The sequence below is a fragment of the Aulonocara stuartgranti genome, assembly GCF_965226115.1.
Source record: "Aulonocara stuartgranti genome assembly, chromosome: 16".
NCBI classification, from domain to species: Eukaryota; Metazoa; Chordata; class Actinopteri; order Cichliformes; family Cichlidae; genus Aulonocara; species Aulonocara stuartgranti.
In genome coordinates, this window is record NC_138952.1 from 32942633 (window position 1) to 32956586 (window position 13954).

The following is a 13954-nucleotide window of genomic DNA, read 5'->3' on the forward strand; positions in this document are numbered from 1 at the left end:
GCTTCACGGTGAGAGTATGTGGTCAAAAGTGTGTGAGAGCAAAATGATAAGCAGAAGTTTAATTGGTCAGCATGACTACAGCAAGAATGAATTTGCAGATCTGGGCCCATGTTGAACAGATAAGAGCTGCATGTTAGATACTGGATAACAAGTCACGAACTACATTTAGGTGCACTTCTGTGGCTCTGTTGCAATGCATTTGCAACATATTCACTTATGGCTGGTGTCTGCTTCTTCTACAGTGGATTATAAATGCATTTCTCCATTATGACAACCGATCCTTTCAAAGAAAAACTCACTGACAGGATCGGACCTGTATATAGCTTTAGTAAGTCTCGCCAAAGAAGGAGCGGGTTTGCAAAGTGTGCACGCCCTGCAATCCCTGGGAAAAACAGAAAATAGATCATTTCTCAGACATCTTTTGTTGCCTCAGATTAGTTCCAACCGTCAGGCAGTGACAGACCTCTGTAACCTATAAACGTTCAGTAGGTAACTGGACATCAGCCAGCTAGTTTACTTCTCTCACTGACACTGACACAGTGAACTTTCACACATTGTGTGAACACATAATCATTCACTAGAACAAAGACAAAGCCTTCAAATCACACAAAAAGAAAAAAGATTAAAAGTAGAAAATTTGAACTGTCACAATAAATTGGATTTATTATGATTAACTCACCTGTGAGAGAGAGAATGTTACTTAGGCGCTGAAGAAAATTTAAAAAAGCAGTTTTTAACTTTGATTCTGTTTTGTGACTGACAAAATTATTGTTTCATTTTGAGTTCAGCTTTTCTTGAGTTTTCACTCTGGGTAGGAAAAATAATTTGCCTCAAATTGTGAAAACGGGACAGTCTTTGTGCAAAATTAACTTTTGTGTGTTAGTTCAAACATTGATGCTGTAACATCAAGATAACATTTTTAATTAAAAAAAAAAATCTGTACCAATGTAGACCACTGTGGGCAGGGCAGGAACATCGAGCAATTTTTATTATTTATTATTTTGAAGCCACAAAAAGTCCATCACACCATTTCCTGTGACGAGCACACACAGCTGCACTAAGTAAGGCTGCTCAAATATAGCAAAAATCATCATCTCAATCCCCAATATAGTTTCGTCTCAAGTACTTAACATGGTTATTAACTAACTTTAAAAAAATGTCCTTTTAAAGGATATTTATTTGGAATTTAAATACAATTGATAATAAACACATGTCGAGGAGCGTGTCAGGCTACATTTCACCGTGTGTTATACTTGTATAACTATGCATGTGACAAATAAAGAACCTTGAACCTTGAATGGTTATTAACTAACTTTAAAAAAATGTCCTTTTAAAAGATATTTATTTGGAATTTAAATACAATTGATAATAAACACAAATTGGTGAGTAACACAGGGTCATCTGGTAAAGCGTTAAGCAGAGGTATTTTTGACTGCAAAGCCCATCTTGCAAGAGCAACTGGTGCATTGCCTCCACTTTGATATCTCTCCAGAGGCAGACGGGCAAAAACAGCCCCAGGGTCATTTGGGGACCTGCAATGCAGCCACGGCTCAAGCAGCGGAGAGCTAAAGACAGCGTTTGCCAACTTTTAGTAATTCTTCCATGGGTTACATGTGCCTTTTACTTTTTTAAGATGGATTGTTGATCAAGAGATGGGTCCAAGGGAGGGGTAAAAACATACCAGTATAAAGGAAAGACAAGAAACAAGAGCTTTGGAAAGAAAAGAAACAGAAAAAAAAAACTGTGTGTGTCTTAAGCTCACCTGTCTCCAGTGGTTTTCAAACACCATGAGACAGGTCTCTGGGTCTGCAGTGCAGGGGCTGGAGGGGGCGGCACTCCGGCTCGACCGACTCCCAGAAGCCCGTGGGTTTAACCTGCTCAGCCAGCTCATAGTGAAACCAGCTTAAAGCAGACCAAAGATCACTAAAACTCAATGACGTTGAGTCTAACAGAAGGCAAAGGAAATTATATGGGAAAACAAGAAGTGGGAGAGAGGAAAAGAGAAGTGCAAAAAGAAGGGCAGAAAGGGAAGGGAAAGTGTATCACAACAGAGAAGAGGAGAAAGAGGTCGGCTGTGCAGGCTGTCAATCCCGCTCAGTGTACATCTAGGAAAAGCCTGCTGCTGCTGCTGCTGCTACAGAAACTTTGTGACCCTGTCCTCCTCGTAGACCCTGTCATCCAGTCTGAAGCCAACACCACTCCATAGCCGGTCAGGACTGGCAGTCTCTCTGTGTGAACAAAAAAACCCCCCAAAAACAAAACAACATTAACATCATATAAACCTGGAATAATAACAGCTTCATTCACAAACTTGCTATTACTAAAAGATCTCATTGCATTTCTCTTAATGTGGACTTGAAACATGACAGAATAACCACTAGATTAGAGTGGGAAGAATGTATGTAAGGCAACATGGATACAAGATTCCATGCCTCACTCGCTGTGGCTCGGGAGGCAGGGTCCATGGCAGTAAGCTACCCCAGGACCCCACAGAGCTTTCAAGAAAGAAAGATTTATAAATGACATTATGCATATGGCAAAAACTACAAATCACCTTTCAATGGGATCACATCAGCCACGATGTCATTGAGTGTTCAGACCACACATATTACTCTTAAATAAGAATAAATAAAAGCACAGCAATTATCTGAAATGTCATTAATGATTTTGCCCAGTTACACTGAGGTTGAACAGGTGAGTAGCTCATGGTTGGTGCCAAGCTGTTGCATGTGAAGCGTGTAACATTTTGTGGATACGTTTAGAAAATTATTGCAATGGAAGAAAAGATAAAAGTAGAAAGAGCCACGGTAAAAGAATTAACAGTTTCAGAAAACAAGTTTTAACTACACACCATTTCTATCAGTAACATTTCTGCAGTATTATACTGAAAACGTTGATGTTTTATCACAAGTCTAATCCTCATAACACCTGCATGGACTGAGCTCATGAAGGAAGGGAAAAGAAATGTTTTTGCTTTCCTTCATTTTCTATTACATCAAAATGCTTTTAAAAAGGTCCATGTTATGAAAGGACTGTGCAGTATCAGTAGCTGCTGTGTCCATTTGTCGTCAGTATTTATATCACTGGCTGAACACTGCACTCAAGAACATCTAATGCGATTATATACATATACTATATTCCCAAAAGTATTTTGTCATCTGTCTTCACACCCATATGAACTTGAGTGAAAACCCATTCTTAATCGACAGGTGTTAATATGTCATCTGCCCACCATTTACAGCTATGACAGCTTCAACTCTTGTTGAAGCTGTTGATATGTTACAGTGGTGAAAAACCCAGGATTGGGGCATGGCGGAACCGCGACCGGGCCAGCCAGGGGAGGTGCTGACCCAAATGGTGGCCGAGTTCGTGCCTACCTCTAAACCCGTACCCACTTCTTGGGTGGGAGCGCCTGCACCTGTTCCTGTTCCACGGAGGAGGGCGGATGAGCAACCTCCACTTACACCACCTGCTCATGCATCTTCTCGGCCTGAGCCGATGGACAGCGTGGACAGCATGCGGGGGACAGCGTGCTCACCCAGAGCCGGAGGCTGGCACCAAGGAGAGAGCTGCTCAGCTGGGGCCAGAAGCCAGCATGTGGTCTGGACCTGCCTCGTTTTTACCAGAAGCCAGCGTCTCTATTAGAAGCGAGTGTGAAAACGACAACTGTAATAAAATCCGCTGATATGTGGTCGGGTCTGCTATACATATGCTACAGTGTGCTTATTTGACCATTCTTCCAGAATAAAAGTTGTGAGGTCAGACACTGATGTTGGACAATAGGGCCTGGCTCACAGTCTCTGCTCTAATTCATCCCAAAGGTGTTCTTTTGGGTTGAGTTCAGGTTTTTGTGCAGATCAGTCAAGTTCTTCCACACTCACACTTCCACACCGCTCATTTAATTCTTTATCGACCTTGCTTTGTGCACTGCGATGCAGTCATGTAGGAACAGGAAGGACCCATCCCCAAATGTTCCAAAGTTGGGAGCATGAAATTGTCCAAAATGTCTTGGTATGCAAAACAACAGGAGTTCCTTTTACTGGAAGTAAAGGGGGTGAAAAACATCCCCACGCCATAATGCCCCCGTCCGCCAAACTATACATTTGACACAAAGCAGTCAGACAAGTACCGTATTATTCGGGCTATAAGGCGCATTTAACATTCTTTAATTTTCTCAAAAATCCACAGTGCGCCTTATAATCCGATGCGCCTTATGTATTAATTCTGGTTGTGCTTACTAGCCTTGAACCGATTTTATGTGCTCAAATTAAGTTTAACATCCAGGCATCCATGAAAACAGAATTTATTAAATTTAATGGAGTTAGAAGTTAGGTGGAAACTAGCAAGCTAAGCATGATATAGCATGTTCTGACAGATTTCTGAAACAAATTCAAATGTACCTGAATTTGAAATTTCCACTGAAGTCACGAGTAAGAGGCAAGTGGAACCAAGATCGAGGCCATTTGCTTTTTGAAGTTTGCAAAGACTGCTAAATTGTGCCACTGGTAGTTCACTCTTTGCAACATAGTACGCTGTTCTAAACAGATTTTTTTTCAGGTTTATTTTTAGTATGTTATTTGCAATTGGTGTTTGTTCTGGGAAAGATATTGCAGACTGAGCAATAATGCATTTCTTGCATTTCTCATGGGTTCTAATGGGGGCCTTTCTTAAAATGACTGGTACCAGTAACAAAGGCACTTGTCGACTCAGAAATCGAGGGAAAACCAACAACACACCCGGCAGAACATTATGTTATTTACACGGGTGCACATAAGTGGTCCGCATGTGCGCATTCGCTGTCAAAATAAAAGATGCGCACCAGATAAGAAGTTGCAACGTGCGTTTGCGTACATATAAAAAGCACTGTTTTTGTCTGCTAGAGTGGGATTTTCACGGCACATTCTGCACCACATCTCTGTGCGTGCATCATTTGTTTGAAGCCAGCTCACCTCCTGCAAATACTTTTCCGAGAATACGCGCTTCTTTTGTGGTTCGGACTCCTTCTGACATTTCTTTGGAGGTGGAGGAACATCACAGTAATTGCTTAAAGGAGCTTCTTCGACATCTTTAAGAGTTCTAAACAAATGTCTGTCCTCCTCCAGAAATCTTATGTACGCAAACACGCGTTACAACTTCTTATCTTGTGTGCGTTTTTTATTTTGACAGCGAATGCGCACCTGCGGACCACTTATGTGCAGCCCTGGTTATTTAGCTCGTCATATTGCAGCCACAGAAATTATTTTGTCCATGAAACCATAAAGCTGCACTTTCTTTTTGCCTTATAGTCTGATTTGTCATAGCTTTTCCGTTTTGTGGTAAGCTTTTCTTTGGCTGTCACTTCTTCACCCTGACCTGTTTTATTTGGCTCAGCAGAACTGAAATATAAATCCTGCTGCTTTTACACACGCACTCACATAACGCTCAGCGATTCTCTGCGCGATCAACCTCTCACATGTTTAAGCTGCGGGAGATTTCACTTGTCATGTTTGCATAGTAAGCTAACGATTGATAAGATGATGTGCGGAAATTATCGTCACTCACCAATCAGTGCTGTCGCTCTCTATACACAGTTCGCGCGATTGCAAAGTGAAAGCAAAAAGCAAGCACAAATTCAAATGCAATTTCAATATGTCACATATTGACAGTGGCTCACTGATGTCAATGACATAATTCCCCAGCTACATTTCTGAAAGAATGCAAAAGCATTGACATATATTTTTCCTCCCTACGATAGCCCGACGGGCAGGGCAGAGATAGATTTTGGTAGCCCGACTGGAAAAATCGTTAGCCCCGGGACGTCAGGCTAGCGATTTTGCGAGCTCTGATGTTAGCATGACATTAGCACAGTGAAGCTGGAGGATGAACTAACTTTTTTCCGCTTGATAAAAGTTAACGTGAGGGTTCCCGATGGTTAGGGACAAATGCAATCACATGGCAGGATGCTGTAAACGGACCAAACCTCAGTCAGGAGAACAACTGAGATAATTCACAAGGTTAGTCATTCATATACTGCAACAACATGGGAATAGAGCAGCTGAAAGAGAATTCAACACTAATGAATCAATAGTACGGAAGTGGAGGAAGGAAGACGAATGAGTTGAGTAAAGTTTGACTTATCTGTTTTGTTTCGCTTAATGCACCTTATAATCCGGTGCACCTTATGTATGAAAACAGACCCATTCATCGACGGTGCACCTTATAATGTGGTGCACCTTATGGTCTGAAAAATACGGTACCGTTTTCCTGGCAACCACCAAACTCACTCATCCACTAGATTGCCAGATGGAGAAGCATGATTCGTCACGCCATTTTCTTTTCTCTGTGGTAGCAATTCTGCTTAATTTGTTAAATCCCTTATCAATATCCTTAATCTAAATGTCATTCTGCTGTCTTAAGTCATCCAAAGACAGAAACCCTTTCTGTGCTTTTGCGTGCATGCAAGTAATCGGGTTGTGCTGTATTCCTCAACTGGTTAAGAACAAGAGGTTGAATGGTATAAAATGCACTCCGCCAGTAAGTGGGATATTTGATATTTTCCTTCAGCACCATCAGAATTTAATAGCTCCAAAAATATCTGCCAGGAAGTAGTGCACTTAGTGAGTTATTGTAAGGATTAGTGAGAAATAACTGAACAGATGGTTAATGATGGATTTTGCTGCTGGAAAGGAGGGGGGAGGGGGATGTTTGTTCTTTTACTGTTGTGCAAACCTACAGTGCAGAACTTTTGGCTCTTAGACTTAAAGTGTAAATATCAACCCTATTGACTCTTGCATATACAGCGCTGTGCAAATGACTTGACCCACCCCTCATTTCTTTCCATGTGGCTTAGAAAATGATTTATTGAAAGATCTAAACATACATGGATAATACAATATATAAAGCAAAAAGAGTTTACAGAATTGTAAGAAGCTTGAAAGATAGTGTTTGGCATTACAACCTTTATTCGTCAACATAGCCTGAACCCTCCTGGGCAACTCTTGCATGATTTCTTCAAGTTATCTTCAGCAATAGTCTTCCAGGCTTCTAGAAGTGCATTCAAGCTTTTCTTTGAGTGCCTTTTAATTAGATCTCTGTCAAGATGATCCCACATTGCTTGAGAGATGTTGAGGGACTCTGGAGGGGTCAGTCCATGACTGATAGTTTTCCATTGTGCGTTTTTCTATCCAGGTATGCTTTTACTGCATTAGCATTGTGTTCGGGATCACTGTCATGCTGAAAAACAAGTCATTGCCAATCACACACAGTCCCAAACCATGCCAGAGCCTCCACAGTGTTTTACAGATGTCTGTAGACCATTACTACGGATTCATGCTAATATTTATGCTTATGATAGTATCAATATAAGGACTCCCAAATGTCAGCATCCTAGCAACTGCAATCACCATTAAAAATTTTCTGGTTTTTGTTTTGTTTTTATTATATATGTGAGCAAAAATATCGCTGTTGCAAATTTCCTTGAAAAATTGTTATATAATATTGAGACTACATTGAGCACCCCTAACAACAATTTGACCAAAACCTCCAAATTTGGATTCATCGCTGTTGCCATGCATTTTCAGTCCAGTTCTTGTGTAATTGATATACCTTAGTGTTCTCTCCCCCTTTCCCTTCCTTAGGAATAACTTCTTGACAGCCACCCTTCCACTGAGACCATTTCTGATGAGGCTTCAGGAAACAGTAGACGTATCAACTGAAGTGCCAGATGCATCGCTCAGGTCCTGTTTTAGGTCTTTGGATGCCCCCACCCCCTCCACCACCATTTTTAATGAATTACTGTTCATTTTCTGCAGATAGTTAAGCTGTTCCTCCAGATGTCCAGTGCATTTGACACATTTACCAAGCCGACATACGCTAAGTTTTCAACCAATAGCTCTTCTGAAATCTCCTTGTTGGTTCAAAACATGCTATACCTGTTGAACTGTGTTATCATTGGCACTTTTCATAGATTCAAAGAAATAAAGAAATGGGAACAGATTATGTGTTTATGTGACAAGCTGCTAGTAATCAAGTGCCTAAAGACTAGAGATGGCACGATACCACTTTTTAATGTCCGATACCGATATCAGAAATTTGGATATCTGCCGATACCGATATGAATCCGGTAAAGCGTATTTTGTAATCAATAAAACTGTTTTTTTTTTATAAATATCTTGCTGCATTTTGTATAAGTTCATACCTAAGTTTTAAAAAAAAAACAAGCGACCGAAGCTATTCTGTTATACCTGTATGCAAAAAAATACACTCCACCCAAAACATTTTAAAGTTCAGCAACACTGATCGGTCTAATAAATTTAAACCTACACCATCCTCCCTATTCTGGTATTTTAAAGAGTACTTAGTAGAAATATTAAGCAACCTAACTAATAGGGTTGCCAACTCCCAGCAAAAATATTAGGGCGGGGGGTGGTTCCCTTGTGGTGGAACCACATACCTCATAGCGGCTCAGCTATGAGGTATGAGGCCAATCACCGTGGTGTCATCGCCCTTAATCGATGTAATCAACTTTAATTTAATGCAAGTGTAAAACAAATGCACAGAAATCAATTATTTTTCTACAATAATTAAATAGATTCAACATCTTTCTTCAACAGAATTGCAGACTGCACAGATAGTACCTTCCCAAAGGAAAAAGTACTATAGCTTATTAGGGTGTATATTAGACTTATTAGTTACTATATACAATAATGGATTTCTATACATTTAATCGGATGACCACTTTTGTTGCAAGATTCAGATAATTATTTATTCAAAGTTTTTAAATGACATAACAAAGAAAAGTATTTCTTTGTGCCCCCCTCTCCCTGTTAATGCCCTACCTGGCCACCGACAAAACTTTGCTAGACCTGCCCCTGCACAGTTACCAGCTGTCAGCTACTTAGAAAAGGATCCTGGTGTTATTTGTCTCTCAGAAACAGTTCATAACTTCCCTTCAACTCATTCATGTCACCTAAAAGGTAAACCTGTTTCTCCATCACCTGTTCAGCTCTGATGATTCAGTAAGGACATCTCCTGGTTTCATCTTGATGTTTCCCTCTCACCACATATCCAAACCATATCATGACCAACAGCATTTACAGCCATGGCTCCAGCAAACCTCAGCTGATACTAGAAATTAATATTAAATAAATTTTAACAACAGCTTATCACGCTTAAACGTGCTGCTGTTGTTTATCCGCTGGTCTCCTCTTTCTAGCGCAAAGTGGGCGATAAACAAACAAGAAAGGCGGGACTTGTGGCAGAAAAGCCGATCAGCTGATCATTGATCAGTTTCATGTTTGAAGTAATAACAGGAGAGGAAGGGGGAGTGAATGAGAGAAGTAGATGCAACTGCGCAGCAACGACAGAATAACTCCAGCTTTGTGTCTATTTTTTAATTCTAGCTGGAGTACGGGACAAATCGCTTCCTTTTCACCTCAATATGGAACTCCGATGGCCAGTCCAGCTGTGGCTCAATATATTAGTTGTTAAGCTTAACGTGGAAATACTCTGCAAACATTCAGGGATGAACTTACACACTTGCTTTACTTCTCTGGGATAGTTTTTGCCAAGATGAAATGCTGCGGTTAGGAAGCATGTAGCGAGGCTCCAAATGCTCCAACAGACCGCCGACAGGTCTCGCAGACAACAGCCACTCTATCATGTGACACATACTGCTCCAATGCGCCGAGCTGGGTTACGCCAAGTAGCGCGTTTTGTGAGATGATTGTGTGATACTTCGGATCGAATTACATTTTTTATTTCTCTCCAATATCCGATCCAGTAATTTAAGTCAGTATCGGACCGATGCAGATACGTAATATCGGATCTGTCCATCTCTACTAAAGACACAATTTTATCCCCCCCCATTGTTTTTGATGTGTAACACTAGTTTATCCTTTGAGTTAAGTGCTTTGTTTAATCCTTGAATGGTCTGGACTGAAAAAAGGTGAAAAAGCAGCCAAAGTCCAAAGAAAGACTTCAAAAGATCTTAAGAAACTCTGACTCCTTGGAAGCAAAATGTAAAGAAATGAATCCTGGCTCAAGACGTTTGCACAGTGTTGTATGTATTTCCTATGGATAACATCCCTTAGGCTTGATAAGTTAGTAAGTTCACTTTAACTGAGATACATAAATGTTAAAGTAGATTTCAAACCTTTGTTATTGTGGCCACATGATGTGGAACAACATCACATGAACTGGACTTGGATCACACGCAAGAGGTCTACCAACGTCATGCTCAACTTCCCTAAATCAATAAGGCTCAAATGCTTCTTTTTTTTTTCCTTCGCTCCCCTGATAGAGAGTATTTACACACAAACAACAAAGGAAAAGATGGGTTACTATAGTCCACACTTTTTAATGACTCACTGTTCCTTAACATCTGATTCAAACTTAATGACACTGCTTGAAAACTGCTTCAAATGCATAAATTCATAACGAGGATAAAAATAAGATGATTATCTTACCCTAAATGAAGTTTAAGGTAACTGCTGATGCAGCTACTGTGCACCAGCATTTTAAAACTTTCTGACCCCGATGTGCAGGAAGTAGAAAATACAGTATATGGCCATTCAGCTTTAGTTTTATTTCAGGTCACACTGAATCATAAAATGTTTCAAAGTTCAACTAGACATTCCACTGGAGGGAGGCTGCCTTCATAAAGAGAAGTATTTGCCAAAGCTTAGTCATGAAGAACACCAAAGCAGTCTTGACTGCTACAGTCTCATAATGCAAAGTCTAAAGGTCAAGACCTATTTTATACTAACTAAAAGTATTTATGTGAAAAACTTAGAGCCACTCCTGCCTTAACCAGAAATTCTCCACGTCCACTCATATCCACGAGGACTGATGATAGTTACTGATAACATCTGTGACTCAAGTAGTGAGCAATCATAGACAAGACATGAGGACTTAAGGGTGTCAGCGGCTACACAACAGTGCTTTTTGTTGGCTTAAGTACCAGTGGTTCTGTAGGTGGTGTATGTGCCAAGACAGCAATTCATCTGGAACTGAAAAGGGTGGCATACACCTACAAGTGTTTTTCTCTATCCTTACATGTTGAAGAAGAAGAGGAAGGCTGTCAAAGAGTCATAAACAATATAAAAGATGGATGTAGCTTCCATGTAGCCAAAATTAAGCCAATATGGGAGGCCTTAAAAATGAATTCTATCTGAAGGCCACCAGATGGCGATAGCTGTGGTTGAACAAAAGACTTCCAGTCCCGTAAAAGACTACACGAAACGGCTTTCGGTCTCAATCTCTGTAAACACTTTGCTGATGAGTTTATGGGGTCAGGTACACATTTAGGGTAAAGTCTTGGTCATACCGTATTTCAAAGAGGGAGGCCTGTACATGCCACAAAACTGCACACTCACTAGCTAATGACTTGTGACTGACAAGTTGTTAGCCACACAATTTCACAGTCAGACCAGCCTTTCCTCATCATCTGGGTTTTTTGGGTTTTTTTGTCTTTTTGCAACCAAGGTGGCAATGGCAGAAACACTCATCTTGAATCTTTAAAACAAACACTGAGGTTATGTTGTAGTAGCTGTGATGATTGACTTGCATACGGTTGTAATAAACTTGAGTGACATGACATCTGGAACAGGGTTTTATTGAACAAAAAAGAAAATGATTAGTGATTGTTTATCAACTTTCCCTGCAGTCTACTAACTAGTTAACAACTTACAATTAAACCACTGCTTGACTCTTCCTCATCAGCGGCTCAGCTATGATGCACACTCGTGCCTCTGCCACTGCCTACTGCTTTTTCTGCATCAATGCATATCAGAAAAACATATATCCTATATCTTTAACTGTGACAGGCAAATATTATTAAAGCAATACATGAATCAGGCTGTAGAAACAAAAGAATACTTTCAGTCTGCAACCACCATCATTTTTTCTGTATAAGAAAATAATATATGAATGTGATTTTCCTTTGCATAATCCAAAGCTATTCTAACAGTGCAGACGTGAACTAATAAGACACCTGGAGGAACGTGTGCTTATTTTCTAATACCGATTCATCTGGTTTTTTAATCACATATTTCCTGCCCCAATGTGGCACACTTATATTGACTCCTCTCTAGATCAAATTTAAATAATCATCCAACACTGAAGCCATAGCACCGGTAAATGTTCACATCTAGGAAGCTGAATTGAGCAGAATCTGGTACATTTTTCTTGAAAATGACCCAAAATGCTAAAAACTGAAGTCGTTACAGATGCTCTTCTCTTCATCTGAAAACCGCAATTTTATTCTTACTCTTGTAAGGCTGAAAGATGTGTCTGAAAATAGTTACACGTTAACTTTCTGTTAAGATGGTGAAATTATTATCTAAACCCAGTGAATAAAGATAAGCAAGAGTGTACGTTCTCAAACAGACAAATTTAAGCGATTAATAAACAAGGCTTTTCTATTCAACCATGATTTAATCTGTTGATGTGATATGCATATATGTGGCTTATTCGAGATGGGGGGATCTACTAGTTATTCTGGGCACAGAAGTGACAGATTATTAGAGTTGTGTAGTTATAATTCCAAAGTCCAACCCAGTCCACAGATCTAATTCAAAGTTCACAGGTAAGATCACAACATAAATCATCAATCACTGCAGTATTTGGGGGTCATGTGTCCCGTTCAATCTGACAGACTGCTAGAGCACATACAGTGCACACAGCAAATACTACGCCCTTTCCCCTAAACCGGTTGGTTTGTCATGACTTAGCAGCACTTGAGCTTTTCTGCACTACATCTCACTTCAGCCAAGCGAGGCTCCTTACGCTGTGGTTCGACAGAAAACAACAATGTATTTCAAATGCAAGACGGAGGACCAAGCTAATTGACACTGCAAATATAATCAGCTACCTTAGAAATGCCAGCAACGCATATAGTTAATTTATCTAGTTGTCATGCTGTTGAACTTCACTATGAGGTCATCGAGAATCTCCCTACCTTGTGTGAGTCTCAACAGTTGTTGCGAGGTGGTGTTTTCCTTGGGCAGCTACCTGCTAGCTGGTTGCTAGTAAGTTAGCGCTGGTATGCTGCTAGCGACTAGCTGCTGATGAATTCCACAATGTCAGAGCAGTAAGCGATTACAAGATAGGAGGCGACCAAAAGACAACCGGCAAGACAGACCACAGTGAGTCAGGGACGCTAAGAAATCAACCACTCCTTCACTGAGGCTGCTGTGCATCCTGTTAGCAACAGATAAACATCCCATTTGATGGTTTCTCAAACACTCTTCGCTTTCCCGCAGCCATCTTACTTTAACTCCGCCCACACGTCTTCTCTGACTCACAGCGACGCTGCTTCGCACAGCTGTATGAGGGCTTTAAAGTGCCCAGATTATATACACTGCGTGCTAAACACAATGCACAAAGCTGAAACTTGTGAAAAATTGCTTGGCACCATGTCTGACTTTGGAGTTAGTTTGCAGTCCTCACCTCTTAGTCGGATAATTGTTTTTTATCAGTGGACCTGAAAGCTCCAGTTACTCCACCTTCAGAAAAGCCATGCAAATAAACTAAGCACAGGCAAATAAGGAGAGCTTATCTAAACGTAAAGACCCGCAGCAGTCAAATAAAACAGCGTAGCTTAAACATGGAAACATGGAAAGCAAATCCACATAGCGAATCCAGAAATGTATGGAAGTTTTTACCACTGGGGAAAAAGAAAAGCCATTTATAAGTGTTAATTTTGTATTATTATGTCAACATTTTAAGTTGAGTATTTCAAAATTTATTTTACACCAACTATATTGTAGGCTAAAGACTTTACAATATTACAAGAAGATGACAAAAATTAAACAATCTCAATAATCAAGTCAAATTTAAGGTATATTAAAAAAAAAATCCATACCCTATTAATTTATAGACACACAGTGACATCCTCTCTGTAGTTTGGGCTCTATAATCCTGTCAGTGTTTGCTGTGTCTGAATTTTAAAGAGATAGCCTGCCCTTGTTTTCCG

General features: G+C 40.2%; 1 protein-coding gene across 1 annotated transcript in view; it reads right to left on the minus strand.

Annotated features, from left to right (window-relative positions):
• The window catches only part of fhip1b (FHF complex subunit HOOK interacting protein 1B), a 27503-nt gene extending 14217 nt beyond the window's left edge, over positions 1–13286 (minus strand). The window contains exons 1-2 of the mRNA XM_082509095.1: positions 12938–13286; positions 1763–2228 (exon numbers count right to left, since the gene is read on the minus strand). Coding sequence (XP_082365221.1) covers positions 1763–1891 — 129 coding nt within the window. The 5' untranslated portion in view covers positions 1892–2228; positions 12938–13286. The remainder of the gene's footprint in view (positions 1–1762; positions 2229–12937) is intronic.
• Between the last annotated feature and the right edge of the window lie 668 nt (positions 13287–13954).